The following is a 21,463-nucleotide window of genomic DNA, read 5'->3' on the forward strand; positions in this document are numbered from 1 at the left end:
GTGACTTGCTTACTCAGGAAGTACCTGCATGAAAAATAAATTTGAACTCTAATCTAGCAGACAGATATGACAAGATTCAATATCGGCCAACTGAAAATGGGCCAGGCCACTTTAAAGATAAAATATTGCAGATATTGCTACACAGAGTAGCTAATTATTAAAAAGAGCACCTGTAGGTCATGTGAAATGCTTCATCACTGACTATTAAAATCAAAATTGGCTTTTTTCAGGTAAGTAAAGTGTGTCTTGAACTGGGAATGCTTTAGGGAAGCAGTACATGATCAGTGATCTCTCCTGTCTTTGCAATTCCCGAGGACATAAAAACTTCATGAATGTTATCTTTACAAAATTTATTTTCCTTTGCTGCCTAATTTGAATAGAAAGATGGCATCCACTTCAAAGGCTTTTGTTAATAACAAGGGCATTTATTTATTTTGAAAAGCAGAGCAAAGTAGGTTCCATGGTGTCTCACTTAATTTCTTTACTAACTATAGCTGCTTTAGTAGTGGCTCATTGCAGCATAGTTAGTGGTCTTAACTTCATTTTTAAAATGGAGCAATTGTGATTAAGAGCAAGCCGTTTCAATAGAGAATAATAGGCAGACTGCTGAGAAGTGAATGGAGTAATGCAAAGAAAGAAGAAACTACATGCAATTCACATACAAATATGGGCATTTAAGATTTTATTTTTAACATTGTCCAAAAACATGTATTTGTCACTACTGGGAAAAAAAAACCAAACCACTTCATTTGAGTATGCCACCAAGTATGAACTGTTTTCAGACTCTTATGCACAGATACATTTAAGTAAGGGAGAGAAAACACCCTGTACTCTTTGGCCTGTTTATTTTAAAAAATTTTGTATGTTGAATATGAGGGCTTCGATAGACAAACCTTACACCTAATTCCTGGCTGTGACATAGAGTATAAAATGTCACATACACATTTTTGAATGTATGTACTTCTGCAAGAAGAAAAGTTTATCCAATAACCAAGAAGTGGTCTACCTTAATTTTTAGAAAGTTTGAGTAATTTACATGGCAAAGGGATGCGTTGAAAACAAATATCTTCTGGTTTTGTTTGGGTTTTTATTTTACAGCAGAATAGTTTCTACAAACTGCTACTCTAGTATAGCCTCTGGTAACCCACAAAGAAATTACATCAAAGCAGAATATCTAAATAACTGGAATGGAGAAATAAACCACTATGGTCTGTTTCAGCACCTCTTTGGTCTCAGTCTAGAGTTAATATCTTTTGGCTTAAAATACCTTGTTTAATCAGGTTCTCTTTCCCTTTCCTATTAATACTGTTTTGACCTTTAACTTGCAGAAAACTGAATATTTCTGGTTTGTATAACTATCTGATGTAATGGCTTCTCATACCTACATATTCCAACTTCATTTGGTGTTTTTGCATGGGGAAATGGAGGCCTTTATCTACTATGCTGTATTCTTTCTATCAGATACAGTATTTATCTCTATGAAAAAACTTTAAAAATTAACCCCACCATCTCAGTACCACATAATTTTCTGGTGGCTCACCTATTTAAGGGGAGGGGGGTGGAGGAAGAGGAACACTTGTTACCAGTAATTTGAAATAAACTGTGAATTGCATATGCATTATTTGAAAAAAACTAAATTGCATTTTAAAGGTGTATTTTAAAAAATAGCTGATGGTTAGGTAAAGAGTATCTGAAAAGAAGAAACTTTTGCTGCTTTGGAAGTCCTGTTGCATTCTGTTTGTATTGCTTTATTTTCAGTACCAGCAGAGGCGTCAGCAAGAAAATATACAACGTCAAAGCCGAGGAGAAGCCCCTCTTCCTGAGGAGGATATCAATAAACTTTTTAAACCACCACAGCCTCCTCCAAGAATGGAGTCACTCCTTATCGCAGGTAATGTGCTAGCAGCCTTCTTAACCCATTGTTTCATGTGCAAATGTTAGCCAGGGAAAAAGTGCAGATGTTACCTTAGAAAGCATCTTAATTTTTCATTACCTTTGCCATTATGGTGTGATATTTTGGCATTGGTAGTATTCCAAATACTGTCCTTCATTTGGTCAAAGGCAGTAGTTTCAACCTGTGATCTAGAGTGTCTGAAGTATCAAAAAAACCCACTAAAACCTCAACCTTATTACTAGTAGGCAGTCCATGCCTCTGTTAGAAAGTAAGCTTCTACACATAGAAGAATTTTAAACTACCTAGGTAAGTAACAGAGGCATATTACCCACACAGATATGAACATATGTAATTTTTTGAAATCAAGCCAGTATGTTTAACTAGAATGTCTTCGTAAAGCTTCAGACTTGATGTATGGAGACTTTCTCCCATGGTACCTAGCTCCTGCTTCACCATCTGTGCCTCCTGGGTTGATGGGAAAGGGCAGGAGCAGCAGCCAGAGCCTCTTCCTGGCTCCATTCTGAAAGGGTGAAATGGGATTTTAAAGGAGAGCTGGAGAAGTGCCCCATAGAGCAGGTTTTCAGCACAAACGTGTGTAGTGACTACTGCAGCCAGTAAGCTGTTCCCCGCACTCATACCCCAGCTCTTCCCTCAACTCCATAAGTTAGGGGGCTGTACAGAGAAGAGTCCAGGAATAAGCTGTTTGGGCTAAAACTACTGATTCTGAGAAGAGCAGTTGTCTGCAGCCCTGTGTTACTGGTAACATCACTAGGTGTTGAACTGTTGCAGCAGCTGAGAAGATTTTACTTTTAACTTCACATAGAACTGGGATAATTTCTTTGATTTCCACAGCCAGAGTTTTATGGAAACTATCCCCATCTTCCTGTACCCCAAGGTGAATGAAAATGTAAATGGGAACAAAGCATAGTTATAGGTCCCAGCCCCCCAGTTTCTTCATTTCACTGGTATGTTGCAGTATGTAGCTGCAGTTTGGTATCTGGGACCTCGCAATGGCAACAGAGAGCAGAAAACCTGGATGCTCTGATAAGCAATCTAAATTTGTAAAATGTAATGAGAAAGTAAATTGTTTAACTATAGCAAGCTTTTTGGATCAGTTAGTTATCACCTTGTTTTGTACGGAGAGAAAATTAAGCCAAATTCCTAGTAATTTAGTGTACAGAAAAGAGTGCTTTGACAAAAAAAAGTCTGAACTACCATTCAAATTTTGGAGGGACCAAGATATTATTATTTTAATATTAATACTGTTTATCATTGCTCATAAGTGCTGCTTTTTAGAAGAAATAATGTTTTTGATTTATTATTTCTTCCAGACTCTTCAAAAAAACTATTGTTTTGATAGTTTTTACCAGTTAATGAATCCTAGCAGCATTAAAGTATTTAAACATTCAGCTTTAGCGTAGCTTAAAAATGCTACAGAAGTGTGTATGTGTGTACACATGTGTTTTATGAAGCGATAGCTTAGGATGAATCATCTCTTAGAAGAGGAGGAATTGCACACTATTACACTTAAAGGAAAAAACAGTTTTCAGCCAAAGCACTCTCTTTGTTTGTTCTTTTACCATAGTCAGGGGAAGAATTGAAAGCATCCACTTCAACTTGGATGAGGTAAAGTTTGTGGATAAAGAATAAAACTTAGCTCTTTTGTCTCTGAGGCATTTAAAAACTTTTCAAACAGAGCATTAAATTGAGAGTTTATTGGCCTTCTAAACAGTCTTAATTTTGATTAAACTGGCTTTATGTTTTGCTATTTCTAGTTAACAAGGGAAATAACTTGTAGCAGTACGTGTATAAAAATGTTTTGATGGGCATGTTTGATTTGTAAAGCACTGACAAGTCTTCATACCCTGATGATTTTTGAAATAGATAATAAAGTGAAATACTAGGTGGAAAAAAAGTCTAGCAAAGTGTCAAACAGGAGTACTACAATTTTCAATCTGCTACTGAAAAATATTTGTTACAAATATTTTAATAGGGACAGCAGATGCGTGAGAACAGAACTGAAATTCAGTCTTGTAGTTTTTTTATAGCAACCAAATCGAACAGTTAATGTCATTAAGCTTTCAATACAGCAGCAAGAATTGTTTATTCTTTTTATTGCCATAGGTCTTTTCATAAATTGTACATAATAGAATAGTAGAATAATTAAGGGGTTTTTTGAGCATACCAGTTTATTCTGCTAATTTAGTTTCTTCTTCCCAAACCTATTTGCAAGTACTGAAAATGTAAAATCCCTAAGTACAGAGTAGTTGAGCTGTTTTGGTTGCTTCTCTGTATAAATCCTGAATGATTCATGCACGTTTAGCTTTTTAAAAACAATGTTCTAGGATGTCTTTCTGAATTTCCAAACTGACAAGGGCTTATTCTTCTTTTCTATTGACAGGTCAAATTAATACCTACTGCCAGAATATTAAGGAGTTCAACGCACAGAACCTGGGCAAGCTTTTCATGGCTCAGGCTCTCCAAGATTACAACAACTGAAGAAACTTTGCTGTAGCCCTCAACAGGAAAAGTTATTTACAGTTTAAACCATTCATGATCCTCTTGAAAATTTAGTGTACTGGGAAAAGAGTCTTGTAAAAGAGTCACCTTGGTTTGTGTAGAATTCTCCTGTAAGGAAAATAAAGGCAAATTTTAATGATATTTTAGTGTTTCCTTATTTGTTGGCCCTATTGGACTGGAATTTTTTGTGGTCACTCAGGTTTTCTAAATGTTTGGCAGTTATTCGTGTTTAGTCATAGCAAATAATACAGGTTTTATTTAACTTGGAATCTGAAATTTAAAAAAAATATTACAGATGTTCGGTATAGCTGAATTCACAGAAGAAATTTAAGATTTCCCAGTTCTGGTTGAGAACTTACAACCATAATGTGCTAAGTCGCTTGGAGCAGTTGCTCGTTTTAATCTGTTTGGACAGCATAGTATGATGGACCTTCCATATCACAAATATTTCATAAGCTTCACATTCAGAACCTACAAAATTTGTGTTATGTGGAGACTGATCCCCACCATATCATGCAAAGCTGTGTTTTCATTTTCTGTTGCTGCCACCGGCTGTATTGAAATCCAGTGATGCTACTGAAATCTTCATGACAGAAACTGTAGAAGTAGCTAACCTGGAGCAGCAAGTGTGTGGTAAATGGACACCATACCTACTCTGCATTAACGTTGCCATCTGGATGTGCCTTTATTCCTGAACTTGGGCTACTTACCTTTCTAATAAGAATGTTAATTTAAAAGGTTTAATACATGGCAACTCATATGTGTTACTGTCATTGATTTTTTTTTTTTTTTTTTTCCCCCTTGAATTCTTTCTTACGTGTCATGTGTGATGAGTTCTGAGAGCCTAAAATGGCTGAAGGAGTGTGGTTTGGTCTTTCAGAATAAATAACATTCTCTATATATGAACCTATCATGGAATATCTCAGCCTTTAAGGTGTATGTTATGGAAAGTCAGAAGTGTGTGAAAATTGGGGGTTAAACTAAGAACTAATTCTTTGCCAGTCTAAACTATAGTGATTGCAGTATTTATGTAAATAAGGATGCAAATTTTGTTCAGCCCTCGCATATCTGGCAAACTGCCAGTCTTGTTTTTTGCCTTGGGAACTTTGGACACCTTTGTCTTAGCTTTCATATGGTTTGAAATCAAAGTTTAGTTAAGTATCCTGCTACAGTACCACATGATTGAGTTTCATTTCCTGTACAAATGATATTCAAGCCATGTTAATTTTCAAGTTTTCTGAAGGACCAAAATAACTGCCAGGGAACAGAAGTAGAAGCAGGTAATTAGACTAAGATGAGACATTTTAGATAGAAAAAATGATCTTCTGGGTAACTGGGAATAGAAGACTGACTCTAGTGACTGTGTATAGAAGGAAGCAGCAGTAACATTATACCTACTAGAATAGGTCTGCAAAAGGAGGTGTTGCAAAATAAATACTTGGAATAGGTTAAAAACAAGCTGTGTGTTTTGAATTAGTTCTTTGAGGATGTAAATGTGAGAAAAAGGGCAGTAATATTCTACTGTGCTGGAGTTTAACAAGATCAGTGAATTTTATATGGCTAGATTTAATGTGCTAAATGACAAAGTATGAAGAAATACAGAAGACTTCAGTAGAGATTTGTGGCTTCTAGAGGTATGGATCTGAGTCAGACAGGGGAATGAGATACAAAAGTAGGTGAGGTGTAAGTAGACTTTGGAGATGATTTGACTAGTCTGTTCTGAGTCACACTTTGGTCATTTGTCACGGTGTAAATAATTAGAGGAAGCCTTCCTGAGTGAGGGAGGTGGAGTCAAGTTGAAGCTGTTGGTCTAGAAATGAGAATCAAGAGCTGTGGTGATAAGGAATTAAAAGGGATGGGACTGTGTCTCCGTGCTGGGTTCAGTGTGAGCTTTCCCCACTATATTCCTGGAACTTCACTTTTATGTGTTCTTTTCCTAATGTGAGTGAGCTGGCAGCTCATTTAAGACTCGTCCTTTCCATTTCTAACTGTCATAGCATTACCTATTTTTTTTCTTCTTCCTTGGTTGTGAAAGGCTTTTCTGTATACTAATAAAAATGCAGTGACATTAGTCTTTTAAAACCCCCTCTAAAGAAGTTAGAACTTCTTTTCATTCAGCAAGCCTATTGTCATTGCAGAGGCAAGCAAGGCCTCTGCGCTGGGGTTGCAGCTCCATCGTGCATCTTCACGTAATATGTGTGCACTCATGAGATCGAATGTGCACGTAAGGGAAAACCGTCCCTGCCATCATTGCCTGTAGACATAGTCCACGTTTAGCCATCATCTCCTGTCACCCCTAACCACACAGGTCTGTGTTGAGATAACTGTTTTGTAATTGTTTTTTATTTGTGCAGAACAGTAATCCTTGTAAGAGAAGATGCTACTTTGGAATCCAGCTCTAACTGCCATGAGTCTTACAAGCAAGTTTTCTAAGATAGATGCTGTGCAATTCTTTCAAAAGGGGTTTGAAAGGAGAAAAAAAGGGGACAATTATTTTAGTTTTGATGCTGAAGAAAATGAGTATTTTGTCTAGCTGGTCAATACTTGGGATCTTCACCAGTATAGCTCTAATTTTGCTGTGACATTTACAGCCTCTGCTCTACTGTTCCTTGTAAAATGCTCTAATTGTAAAGATAATTTGAGCCTATGTGGGATGTGAAGTGCCATCTCCCTTAATCATAGCACTAGCTTGGGCATACTGCCATAACTGCCTGCTTATGGGAGGGAGTAGTCCTCTGCTTCAAATCCCTTTTCATGTATAGACAAAACATAAGGGTTTTGCTGGTGTGGTGTGGATGTAACTTGGTCTTGCATGAATAGTTGGAAAGCCAGTGCTCCTATAGTTTGAGGTAACGCTCTCCCTGAGGAGTCACAGTAATGGGTGGTGCATGCTTGTTCCACAACACAGAGTGGACTAGATTAATCTCTGAGCCTTTCCAACAGTCTGAAATGTGTGTGGTTATACTGACAGCCCAGAGGTCATCTTTGGGAGAGGCAGTAGGAGAGGATGCTAAACTGTGAACCACCTGCCTGGTTAACTAAGAAAATACGTGTAATTCCTTGGATATGATTAACTGCCACAGTTGTTATCAGAGACTAATCCTTTATATTAATATTTAAGGGAAATTAAACCAAATGGGAGAGCGCTTTTCTGTAATACAGACATACTTGGTGTGCCCTTATCTTGACATCAAGATACATACTGGTATTCCTTTCTCCTTTTGTCATTTTTGAAGTTGGACCAAGTTGCTGTAAGCATTCTGGCACTGACTGCCCCCATGAAGGAAACCTGGGGTGCTTTCCCCAGGTTAATTCTACATGGGGTTATCATGTCCTTTGCATCTCCACATGATATTCCCTCAAATATTTAAATGTTTTAGAGGCTGAACTTCCACTACTCTGCATCCTGTCAAAGTCTGGACTTCAGAGCTGAACAGCGTGAGTGTAAGGTACTGCCAGGTAAGAATGGGTGGCATTTGTGCAGATGTAAGCAACTGCACAGAATAGACAGTAGAGAAGGTCTGGGTGACGTTGGTGTCCTTTTTGGTATTTACAAAGATGTCAGATGGGATTGGCAGTGGCAACCAATAACACTTGTAAAGAACATCTGACATCTTTGTATTTATGTTCTTCATGCTTCGCGAATTTCTGAGCACAGTGTCATTCATTAATCTTGTTGGTCAGTATTGCCTGATTTTTTGCCTTCTGATGCATCTCTGATATGACAAATCACTGGTGCCGATCTGAGACATCTTTAAGAAGCAAGCACTATTTAATGGTTCTGACTTGATAGTCAAAGGACTCCTGCTGCTCTGTTAAGGAGTCGTTAGGAGCTGGTGATGCAAGTAATATCACCAGCCGGAAGATGTGCAATGTGTGCAGTAAGAGGAATTGAATTGCTCTCTGTAGAACTGCTGCTCATCCACTTTGCCAGCCCTTGGGTGGGAGATATGTCCCTCATGATTTTCCCTTCCTCTGCATTTTCTTCCCTGGGTTTTTATGCTTCCTTTTAGTTTTCTTCAGATTTTGCCCACAGCTTGTTGATTTTTAAGCAAAAAGAGCATACTGCTTTAAATCCAATGCCTTCTGTCCTTATGTGCTTGACTTTTCCATGAATTCTTCTGGAAAGCTTTGTCTGCAGTTGGAAAGATGCTTTAAATTTTGTAATCTGAACATCAAGGTCATGATGGAAGTTACAGTTGCTCAGGTGTCAGGTATGGTCCCGAGTTCAGCTTTCTCATGCCCCTAGTCTTCAGCTGCAGGGGACTGAATGCATTGGTGCTGCTCAGGAAGAGGTGGTGCTGCTCCTTGGGACTTTCATACCAACTTTACAACTGGAAGGAGGTTTATACAAAGTTGGGCCTGTGTTTTATTTTTTGATCTTTTAATTGACAGAACAGATTGCTGTTGACACCACTCATCATATGCTGAGAGGTAGCAAATTGCACAGAGCTGTAGAGGATGTCTTTAAAAACAACAGCTTTGGCAAAAGGCTTCTTGGTGAGAGAAAAGTTCATGTCTCATTTCAATTAAAGCAAACATTTATATGTGAGGAAAAATGGCCAGTTTCATTTTATGATGATATTAAAAGGCATTGGGGTGTCAGTAAAACTAAACAGGGAAGGGTAGCAATGTATTTATCCAGCAGAAACATGGTTAAAGACTCCAAAAGCTTTATAAGATTAAAAGAATGTGTGCTGCAAAGATTTCCATTCTAGTTTAAATGATTGATTTATTAATATCTCACCATTATTGAGAGTGGTGTTCCTTAAATGTCATACTATACATCAAGCTTTTGATTTTTTTCTTTTTCTGTATTAGAGCAATACAAATTTAGTCTTATATGCAAACTTGTGTCCTGTTTTCATCATTCAGTATGTTATTTCATCTCTTATTTCAGTAAAACTGATGGAGAGTCACATCCAACAGATTAGAAAATTGAAAGCTGGTTGAAAGATTCAGGGGTCTCATCCCATGTGAAATGTTTGTTTGCTTACGTATCCTGACATTTGAAAATGAATCAAAGGTTTTAAAGTAGGTTTTGTGTGTCACAGGATTGGTTAATTTTTGTGTTCCCAAATCATTCACTTGGCTTCTTTTAACAATTAGCAAAATTTAATTTTAACAAATTAGCAAATTTAATTATTGGCTTGCAGATTGCATCTAAGGCAGGAAAACATAATATATAACTGGAATGCACCAGTTGCAACAGACTTGCCTGTTTCAAGATGTGGTAATAAATATGCCTGAAAGTGAAGTCTAACTAATAATGACCAATTTATATATTTTAGAAGAAGCAGTAAGCAGTATGATGATCTAGGCTAGTCTGTTTTACAACAGATTGTAACACTTGAGCAGTTTCTGCTTTGGACCAAATGTGCAACTTCCACACAGATTTTTTTTATTTTTTAAGAAAAAAAAAGCATGGTCATATTAATTGTAACATTTAACACAGTAGTCAAGAAAATCTGTTGTTACTAGCTATGAAAAAACTCTTTTCCAAAAGGATTAGCAATTATGAGCTTCAACGATGTTAACTTGTTTACATGGACTACAAGGTCATACTCAATCACTTTTAATGTGACTCCTGAAGTCATGTTCTAGGACTGTCTAGGTTTCTAGTACAATCAGGAGAAAAAACCCTAACTTACAGTTCATAGAAGAGCACTTTCTACAGTTATATATGAGAGCACAAGCAGTCATGGACTTCATTTCTTGTGGCTTTTTGGTCTTTTTATTTCAACCACAAATAGCTATTTGCAATGACTCCTACACACAGCTGCCACATTATATCTTCAGCTCCCTCCAGGAGTTTCTTACTCTCCCTCTTTTGAAGGTGTGCTGGTCCAGCGCTCTACCTTGGCTGCCTGGCTCCTGGCGGAGCAGCTCTCTGTCTCTGCCTGCTCCCATCCCCTCTTGGGCTGCATCTGGGACTTCAGCAGGTTGTGCAGCTCTGCTCTGGGACTTCAGCAGCTCAGCCCACTGATCTATATGATCTCATTGCACTTGGCCAATGAGTTTAGAAGTTAAGAGACTGCATAACTGTATAAGCTCTGTTTCTTTAGAAAAGCTCAGTGGAACTCTTCATTTATGCTGATATCAACAGCTGTGCATAGTACTGGGTGTGTGTGTGAAGAGGAAGCTGTGCAGATCTGAGTTTGCATGGACCGCCAGCATCTGTCCTGGAGTGGATTGCAGTTGAACAAGCTACTTGGAAATGAAAAATTCTCTCATTTGATAATTGATTTTCATAAGACTTCGATGAATATTTAATGATCCCCACTCTCAAAGGAAAAATTTCTACTTGGGAAGGATACCCAGATATTTTATATATCTGTAGAAGGGAAATAAGGTGACTTATGAGAGGAAAAGAGGCTTCTGAATTGACCACTAAACCAGCTGTGTGGTCACGAAGTGACTGGATTGTGACTGCAAATTACACATGCTGGCATAAAAGTCAAATCCTGTAGCGTTTGTTGGTACGAATATTTCTTAAGTCATAAGACTCTCCATTAGATTGCAGCACTACTAAAGAGACTCATTTTGCATATTTCTGGTATTTTTCAGGTATCTTTAAATGACTAAAGCAGTATGAATCAGGCATCTGTCTGAAATTTCTCATCCTCTTTGTAGGTGGCTGCTGCTACTTCTCTTGGCACAACCAAAGCTTTGCTTTTTGCCTATAAAATGTAGGAGGGCTTTCCTCACTGAAGGAGGCAAAAGGGGACCTGGGCTATGGGCTGAGCCATCCCAAAGGAGGAAACCACCATGCCTGGAGAGAAGCCTGTCCCTGTCCTGTGGCCCACTAGCCACAAGCTCTACTTGCTGTCTCCTTGCCTGCCACAAAGGCAATGGCTGTGAACTTGCCACTGCTGTTACTAGAGCATAAGTAGTGATGCTGGTACACACAGGTGAATAATTTCCTTATGTAAAGAGCGGCTCTTCTTGATGTGAAACATATGAGCTGCTTTATCATTCACAAGTGCCTGGCAATGTAGATATGGGGCTAGCAAGAATCCTGTGTCTAAACCTGGATACAGCAGATCCAGATAAATGCCCTGAGTAGGTCCTTGAATCCCAGCACTTAACTCCTCCAGTGCAATAAGCAGCAATTCTGTCTCTTCTGTATTTTCAGAGTGTAAGCTCCTTAAGGCAGATGCCATGTCTGTCATATGCATTTAAAGTGCTTCATATGCTTAATCCAGCCCATGCTCAGCAGGTCCTTGATATCATTTGGAGGATCTAAGTATAATTGCCTGATTATTACATCTTATGGAGAAAATAGTACATGATTAGGCCATTAAAAGGTGGTGTGCTGGGTAACTGGATGAAGATTGCACTGACAATTCAAGTTTTTCCTGTCTCTTGAGGGCTCAGATTTCCAAAGTTCAGTAAAGCAGATTTTATTGTAGACTGCCATGCCAACTGTATTCTGAGGCTGTATTGAAAGCACAGTTATCCTCCCTCAGAGCTAAGAGAGTGGAAAGCACCAGCACAATGCAATTACTTGATATATGTACCTGACAAGAGAGGTGTTAATGGGCTGCTTTGCTATTTCCAAATAGCAAAGCAATGTTGAGGCCAAAATGCGTAGCTGTGATGAACACTCCTAGCCTTGTAACCCTACCAGCCAAAGTTTTTCTACCTAGCCTCTTCTTAGCACCTGCTTTTAATTTCTTTATGTTTCTTAATTATGTAATTAGCTCATCATGTTATTTATTTTCAGCCTACTCTGCTCTTTTTCAGCCTTCACCCTTGGTCATTCTTTGAACTTTCAGCAGGGTAATGATCAAAACTCTTGTTTTACTTTATGGAAGCACCAGAGCTTTTCATGTGAAACTCTAGTTTTTATGTTGGTTGGGTTGGGTTTTTTTTTTCCTTTTCTGTAACCTCAGTCTTGGAAATAGCTGAATCCCTTGAGCAAAAGCTTCCCAAAAAAGATCCTATTAGTCAGACAGCTAACATCAGGAATGTTTAGCCTGAATTGTTCAAAGTTATCCTGAAGTGGAGTATTACAATGGAAAATGTTAAGTAGCCTCCGCATAAATGCGGCTACTTGTGCTGCCATTAATAACCTTGGCCTTGTAGAGAATGTTCTTGTGCTAGCTAAATTAGATTAACCAGTAAATTTTCCCCATGTTTAATGTCTATCAGATTTAACACTTCTGGGCTAAAGCCTGCTGTCACTAAAGCTGATGGTAAAGCTGTTGGATTCTCTGTGAACATGAACTTTTCAGGAATGATGTCAGAATTTTGTACTGTTGAAATTAGTGAGTATTGAGAATACAAGAATATAGACATTACAATGCAAAACTACAGTGAATAGCTTTCAGACCAGACTTAAGTGTGAACAAGAATGTGTACGGCATTTCAGTCAGTTTTAACATTAGCTTATAAAAATCTTTAAGTATAATAAGAAAATAGCAGTCCCCATGGCTTCTGGTAAAATTACTTTTTTAATATTATAGAAAAAGAATTGTGTGATGAAGGGTTCAATTCCATTTTTCTGAATGCTTCATATATCTCAAAGAATACTACTCTCAGGAGAACATAATAAAATATCTAAAGTCATACCGGTATTCAATGTTTTATCATTGTAGTTCTGCTTGCAACCTCTGCAACTTATTCCATCACCCTCACATATGCTGTGGCATTATTCACATTTAAGTAGCTTTTACCACTCTCTGGTAAGAAAGCCATTCCAAACAGTATCTGCATTTCTTGCTAAAAAACCTGATAATGTAAGGTGCTGCCCTTTTCAACTGGTGATTGCTGCCTGGTGCCACTATTAAATAGCAGATAAACAAGCGGCACCCTAGGGTCTCAGCTGGCATATTGTCACTCAGTCGCATTAATATGTGCGCTGCTCCTGAGTACAGGTGAGACATTTACAGGTTTAAAATACTAAGCTCTTTTGTCCTGTATTTTGTATGTTCTAAGCAATTTTTTTGTCCACATGAAAGTGTAGAGTGTCTTTAATGCTGTTTTGTGTCAGTTTTGAGCTCCCAGAGGCGCTTTTTTTTTTTTTCAGGCCCAGCACATGGGTCAAACTAGAGCTGGCTTCGGGAGCCTGTAGTCAGTGGTATGAATCTTTGCCTGAGATAACTCACATCGCCGGACTGTTGTGATATCCCAGCTAGCTGGAGTATTTTCATGCTGCTCTGCTCAGGAATAGACAGCCTTCTAAAATAGTAGAATAGTATACTTCAGCCTGAGATACCTGCAGGCAAAATATGCTGTATCTGTGAGCTGAGCCACTCTGCTCAGCCTGCTTCATTCCCCACAACATGCCAGGAAGTAGAGAGGGAGGTGAGAGGTTTTGGTACGTCTGGGGTGGGAAGTCTGTACTGCCTCCTCCCCACTTTGAAAGTGAGAGGTGACGGTGACTGAAGTCAAGAGTTTTACTGACCTTTCCTGGAGAGCAGGAGCCTATTCCTGTCAGAGGAGAGCTGATGTCCGATAAAATGTGCAGGGACAGGAGTAACATCTGGTCCAAAAAATACAAACTATCCACTCACTTGTATCCACCATACAGACAATTCACAGTGAATGCTCATACTTGACTGCCTTACAAAGTGATAATATCAGCTACAAATGAGCATCTCTCTTTTGGATTGCTCTGCTGAGCTAAATAGGAGAACCTCTCCGAAGCTTTTTCGTGGCTGATTTTAATAGCAGCAGTCTCATCCTGGTGTGTGTGGCTTTAATTGTGCACGTCCCATTAGTGCTAATGGAGTTACGCACCTGAAGTCCTGCGTATGGAGATGAGACTATAAATCTAGGGTTACAACCTCATTAAAGTTGTTTATTTCATGTGTAATAGCCCTTTTGCCACCAGGATACCTTAATTCATTAGTTTATTTGTCTCTTTGAATGAAGTCTCCTCATTTCAAGATCATAACTGTCTCTTCTGTGCCATACCCTGAGATGACCACTCATTCTTTTCTCCATCTCTATTGCTCAGCATGGCAAAAAAAGCTAGGACCCATCTCCCAAGAGTTATTAGGACCCTGCTAAAGAGAATTTTTTTTTTTCAATCTTTTAGACCTCACTAATTTCTGTATTGTTTTCCATTATGAGTGCTGGAAGGTGCTTCTAGGTGATGCTGTTTCTCAGGACATTTTACGTTGCTTTCTGAAATCCAGCTGTAGTCAGCACTTCCCGATAGGCCATGAGTGCAGGGTGCAGGGGAAGGAGGGTGTAGCAGCAGCCAGCCAGCCGGTGCTGGAGGAGGTGCATGTGCACATTGAGGAATGAGCTGCTGTGGCACGGCATGGGGGGCCTGGCAAAAGCCTTAAATAAAAGCAGGGGAAAAAGAGAAGGTAGGAAAGCCAGGAGAGGATTTGGGCTTGCAGAACCAAAAGGAAAAAACTTTCCTGAAGAGCAAGTGCCAGCAACTGATGGGATAAAATGATGGGTTTTCCCAAGTATCAAAACTGGGATCAGGTAAGGCCATTTTTTAAAAAGGGTGGTTTTGTGAAGGAAAAAAAAAAGGGAAGGAGCATGCTGATGGCAAGCAGCCTGTGAGGGCCACTGGGCAGAGATGTCTGCTCTGGTCCCACAGGAGGAGAAACTTCTGACAAGTAGGTCAGTGACAAGTGACATTTTAGGAAGGAAGATGGTGCCTTTGTCTTCTGCTGTCTTGTGGTCTTCTCAGCCACAAATCCTGCTTGTCTCTGAAGGGTGATATATACAGGAATAACAGAGCCTTTTCTAATCTATCACAAATAACAGAAGGAAAAAAAATATTCTAATGGCCTTTGTTTTGAACTACTTATTTTTTCAGCAAAGTGATTTTGTTCATGCTGGTCATGAAAAGCTTTGCCATCTCCAGGTCGAGACTTTTTATAGCAGTTAATAAGCTGCATGCCCATCACAGGTTGTCTTAAAAAGACTGCTTTACCAAAAACGTAAAGTCTAAACTCTCTAAAGGGGATGTAACAAGGTTAATGGTTATTTGAGAATATTGGTCTTTTTTGCCATGGAAGGTTTGAAAAACCTGGTTTCGGCCAATGTTTCTTGATTTGCATTTTCATGAGTGTTCTGCTTTTGGCAAAGTGACACTGGGGTTACAGGGAGAACTGTGCGGAAGAGAGTGGCTGTGCTTTGGCCAGCACAGTATGTTAGGGGGCAGTGGAGATGGGGGTGGAAGGGCCAGCTCAGAAATGGGTTAAGTTTCAAAAAAACAGGTAGGAGGGTTATTAAGAGGATAAGCAAAGGGTGGATCATTTAGGAAAGTCTTGATGGGAGACAGAAAAGGGAAGGAATTAGAAAGACACAGAGCTGTGTGCCTGCCCTAGCAAATTAGCTGACTTGAAGAAATGTCCATGTGTGAGGAAGACATTAAAGGCAGATGCAAATGTGGATTTTATTGGGTGGGAAGAGTGCTGCATAGAGGAAGCTGAAACTAGCTAGAAAAATCAAGAATGTGAGCAGACTGGAGCCAGTGATGAGCAGTCTGCTGCAAGAACTCGGGCTATGGTGGTGAGCTGGGAAGAGAAAGCAGACATTTGAGTAGAGGTGATACTAAATAGAAACAAAATTGTTGGAATAGGGAACTTTTTCTCAGGTATTAGTTCACAGATGACACTTCCTTCTGAAGAATTGGAGTGTGTCCTCGCCAGTTAGGTCTGCAAAACCAAAGCCCAACCCCTTCATTGAGGCCCCTGTGCTCATGGCATCCCCCAGCACCATCCTGTGCTGTCCAGTGATTGCTGTATCTGTTTGTGTGTGTGAGTCTTTTTTGGACAAGCTTTAATAGCATTGCAGAGCTTCCACTTCACTTTTGCATTCAGTTTTCAATATGCAACTCACTGAGTTAATTCACAAGGGTAGTTACCACAGTTTGAAACACAAGACAGACTTGTGTTTCAAACACAAGTTTTGAGGTGCTGGAACAAGTTTAAAGAAGGGCAATGAATCTGGTGAAGGGTCTCAAGATCAAGTCTCATGAGGAGTGGCTGAGGAAACTGGGATTTAGTCTGGAGAAAAGGAAGCTGAGGGGAGACCTTATTGTTCTCTATAACCACCTGAAAGGGGGTTGTAGCGAGGTGGATGTCAGTCTCCTCTCCAGTGTAACAACTGATAGGACAAGAGGAAATGGCCTCAAGTTGTTCCAGGGGAGGTTTAGTTTGGATATTAGGTAAAATTTCTTCACTGAAAGGGTTGTCAAGCATTGGAACAGGCTTCGCAGGGAAATGGTGGAGTCACCATCCCTGAAGTTATTTAAGAGACATGTAGATGTGGTGCTTAGGCACATGGTTTAATGCTAGGTTAATGGTTGGACTGGATGATCCTTAAGGGTCTCTTCCAACCTAAATGATTCTGTGATTCTATGATTTAGAGATGGATCCAGGTGAGACAGCAGCAGGTATTGAACTCAACGTTGTGCATCAAAATAATAACCTAAATGAAACTTCTTCACCTTGTTCTTTCCATTTTCATTTTAATTTATATTCATTTAAGCAAATAATTAAGATATAGGTTGCCTCCAAGGACCTATTTCACCTGGGTTGCAACCTGATCACTTGGACCGACAGAAACCACCTTAGACATGTTTTAAATTAAAGACTCAGTTATTTGAGACAGCTCTGAGATTTCAAGTGTGCTGAGTGTTTTTGTTTGTTTCACTGTGATAAAGGTATGCCTGCCATTGGTACGCTTTCAAGCTATGGCGTCGCAAACACAGCCAGTATCCAGGCACAGCTCTCCCTCACTTCATCTATAACTGAGACCATCATTTCTCAGGCATCCCTCGGTGCCCCTCTGGCAAGGCAAGCAGCTAAGCCAGCCTTTCAGCCATTCAGTGTGTGCAAGGCTAGGGAGAGAGTGAGGACCCTTCAGTCAAGGACTCTTCAGTGAAACTGCTGGCTCTACTGCTTTTGTGATAATCACAGGCATTTATCTATTAAAAGAAACAAATTCAGACACTGTGAATTTGTAGCAACTTTTTGTTCTTCCATGCTGATCTGGTTTGTTGTTTCAGAGCTTTGTATTTTTTGTTGGTTTTAAGGGGTTTTTATTTTTGACCAAATCAGCACAAAGTAGTAGTGGCAGTCAAAATCAGGCCATTTTATTTCAACATCTGGCTTTAAGTCATGTTTGATATTGGCAGGGAATAAATAAAGGCATTCTGTTGTTTCCTGGTGAAACAAGATTTTTTTTTTTTTTTTTGTCTGTGCATTTCGGTGTGTACTGTGCTTTGCAGAAGGTGCATCCCATAGTCCCTCACAAAACTTTCCTAATTGTGAGCTGCGTAGGATAAACATTTAGCAGTCATCTTGGCAGGGGAAGCACTGCCAGGAGCCACCACCCAGGGAGCACCCCACCACCTACTCCTAGCCCAGATCCAGCAGTTCTGGTAGCACCAAGATCCTGGCTGCCATGCCACCTGGGCAAGCCCTTAGATGAGGCCATACAAGCTGGTTTTCATCTAGAGGCTACGACCTGCAAAGGTGTTCTTGCCTACAGCATGATTCATCTCAGCTGGCTTCTGCCAGATTCAATCTTCTGGCACCTCTTGGTGAACTGTGCGATGGTCAGGGGATCGGTTATCAGCATCTACTTTTGGATGAGAAGTTTGTGCCCTGAATTCTGCTGACTGCAGAGGAGGCATGGGGTTACCTGCTCAGGTGCACATAGACTGTCAAACGACATTGCCTCTGGTACCTCCAGTGAGATCACATCAAGGTTGAGGGTCCTACCACATTTGCCCTTGCTCATCTGTATCTTCTGTATGACCTTTATATGTAGATAAGATCCATCTCTTCATCCTGGATACGTGCTACTGTGAATTTCCACCTGGAAAAGGAAACAGCGCAAGTCCTCACGCAAGGAATGTCTTTGCTGAGCTGTGCTGCCCTCAGCTGCGTCTACCAGCAGGTGCTTTGCATGTGCACTCCTGTGTGCTCTGACAATCAAGTCTCCACTGATAACCGAGCTTTGAAATGTGGTACGTGCCCATCCTAGGGAGAGAATCACGCTGGTTACATGAGGTGTATCATGTTGCTGGCTTTGTCGATATTTTTGTATAGCTACAAATACTTTCTCTCAAGTTTTATTAAGTGAGACCCACATACTTCTTCCAGCTGTGACCGTGCGGTCTGTTCCTACATAACTGTTCACCCCGCCCTTGCTCAGCAACACTTCACAGTCATGCTGTGGTGCAGATGAAGAATTTGGGTTTGAAGCTGGCAATCTGATTCCCATTAAAGCTGTATGGAAATTTGCCACACACCTGCCTAGGAAGCTGGAATAAATAATTTGATGCTGCGCAGTGATACCTAATGACAAACAAGTAACTTGAATAACCTTGTACTGGGTTAAGCTCTTCAGTGCTCTGTCCTTTCATGACAACAGAAGGAGAAAAATGCCAAGACAGACTTGGAGAGGTTAGAAAGGGCTGTGGGCTTTCTCTATCTTGGAATGAGCTTTCAGCCTTTCCAAGAGGAAGGGACTGACATCTGGTACAGCTGAGGAATGCAGCGAGGAGAGCAAACTGTGAGACCCACTAACATTGTGGAGAGTCAGCAGCAACAAGAACGCGGCTAAAATAATTGCTACATGTTAATAACCATACAAGGCAAACAAAAGCACTTGTAAATCTTTGCGTCTGACTCCCATTTTCGGAAACACCTTTGGGCTTTAGGAGCCAGTGTCGTAAGTAGAGTTTGGATTCTTCATTGCATGGATCACATCTGCAAGGAAGGCCATCTTCATTATGTACATCTATTAACCATTAACTGTTGGAGCAGCTCTTGTACAAGCATGACTGAGTTGGGTGCAGCTACAGGAAGTTATTTTGAAAGTTAGGCATGAAGGAGCTGTGGGCAGAAACTTCTAGTTTTAGATCCTGTACTTCTTAGGATGTCAGCTGGTTGTATTGTTTTCCCAGTGCTGTCTCAGGTTTTTTGCTATGTACATGCCTATGGACACCTGGTGATGAATATCTGGAGTTAGGGAAAGTGTCATCAGATCTAACTGCTGTTGTTTCATTTTATATTTTATAGCTCTAAAAGGTTAGGCATTTTGCATGAGAGATGAAGCCATCATGTTTTTCTTTCGGAGTTCACAAGCTGATCTATGAGAAAATAATTTTAACAAATACTGTTTTACGTTTAAAAAACTTTGATTTGCATAAAATCATTTTAGCAACATCTTTTAATTACCATTGTTTCTTATTCTTGAAAGCAAAATAATCCCTGCCTTCAGGCTGTTGGTGATCTGTAAATTACATTGGAAACAATATAGATCTAATTCAGCAAGAATGATGTACTAACTCCAATACATGATTAACATACAGCCTGTTAAAAAAGATAATCTAATCTCACTAAATATATGAATAGATTAACAATGCAGTAACTTTAACTGAAATTTGTGACTCTGGGCTTATGGACAGTGACAGTTCTCTCCCTCCTGCCCTGTTGCCAAGCCTACAACTGTGCCCAATGCACAGCAGTCTGCTTCTGTTCATCATCACCAAAAGCTAACACTGTGTAGAGACACCTGTTAATCCTCTGCAGCACTTTTACCTGCAAACTTGTCATTGCAGGTTTGGTCTTGAATGGGAGCAGGGGGAATACATCTTGGATAGCATCAGGTGTGCCAATCCAAGCTGAAGAGGTGCCTCACTGCACACCTGTTTGCCCTGCCCTGGTGGCGGTGGGATCCTGTTCCCACTGAGCTTCCCCAGGTCCCTTGCAGGGAGTGACACCCTGGGAGGAAGAATAAACTGCATCTACAAACATAGTTTTGCTTTCAGAGCAAGCAGAATAGCTGTAGGTGCAGATATGGAGATCTGCTGCACAGGAAAGTGTCATTCTTATAGTGTCACTTTCCAGTGCTGTAAGCTCTCTGGGCTGATGTAAATAATATCAGTGAATTAAACAGAAGTGGTTTCTACTGTTACGTAGTTATTGCAATTATTTCCAAGTTGTATGGCAAAGAGATTTTTCTGGCATGTCTGTGCTTGGAGGGAAACTGTAGGTAGGTCTGTGTACTCAATTTCAGCATTTAATCTTGGGACAAGTAGGTTAACAAGTAGTCTCTCAATGACATTACAGTATATTGTGTTTACGATGTCAAACTAAGGCCATTCTGATTTTTTGACTTCTATAAAACACCCCATATACTGTACTAGGAAATAGTCACTTTTTTACGTATGATGTGCCAGGTTGGTATAGTGAGACAGTTTTGGTACATTTCCAAAGAAACTAGACTTCTGGGATTTTTTATTTCATTCCACCCAATGCAATCTGATCTACTGCTGGTCCCATGTGAAGTCAGTTTATGTACCTTTGGCCACACAACCCCACATGATTACTAGCTGACTTTCTTGGCTCTTAGAAAAGATGTCAGGCAATTTTTTGATGTTAGCTCCAAACAAGGAGACACAGGGAGTTTGCTGGTCCTGATTCTGCACACAAATGGTGGGATAAAAAAAGCACATGTTTTCTTTAAATATAGGATAATTAAAAAAAAAAAATCCCTGAACTACATTTTTCTTTTGACTGAGCAATTATAAGATGCTGGTTTCTTTACAGGGGAGAACCGATATACTCATAGCCCTAATTGGAGCCTGGAACAGATCTTGAAACAGAAAAATCTGCTTTACTAATAAAATCTATCAATCAGCTAAACATGCATACCCAATAACTCTTAGCAGGTCATGCTAACTGCTCACTGGAAAACTGTGGGGTCTGTAGTACTTGAAATTATTTTTTATATGTTATTATTTCTCAATCTTTTTTTTCATATGGTGATGTCAGGATGCCAAATTCATAAATAATGGAGTTCTTTCACCTTTTATTTAACTACAGGATGAGCCACATCTCTCTGGTTGCAGCTATGGTTTAACTCCTTGCACTGGAGACCCTTCAGGTTCAGGCATTTCTTGTCCTGCTCCCAGGCAGGGGACTGTGAGGGGGCTGATCCTGCAGAACGTAGATGAAGCAGCATCACTGCTGGAGTGGTAGCATTGTCTACTGGGCATCTCAGCACAGCTGGGTCCCATCCTGCTCCCTGCTGATATTACTGACCAAGGGATTTGGG

The 21,463-nt window shown here is 39.9% G+C and overlaps 1 protein-coding gene across 1 annotated transcript in view; it reads left to right on the forward strand.

The window, feature by feature from the left end:
• EIF3H (eukaryotic translation initiation factor 3 subunit H) overlaps positions 1-4,555 on the forward strand; it is an 86,217-nt gene extending 81,662 nt beyond the window's left edge. Inside the window, exons 7-8 of the mRNA XM_074897603.1 lie at positions 1,759-1,891; positions 4,296-4,555. Of these exons, the coding sequence (XP_074753704.1) occupies positions 1,759-1,891; positions 4,296-4,393 (231 nt within the window). The 3' untranslated portion in view covers positions 4,394-4,555. The remainder of the gene's footprint in view (positions 1-1,758; positions 1,892-4,295) is intronic.
• The last annotated feature ends 16,908 nt before the right edge of the window (positions 4,556-21,463 follow it).

This window comes from Athene noctua, chromosome 2 (assembly GCF_965140245.1).
Source record: "Athene noctua chromosome 2, bAthNoc1.hap1.1, whole genome shotgun sequence".
NCBI lineage: Eukaryota > Metazoa > Chordata > Aves > Strigiformes > Strigidae > Athene > Athene noctua.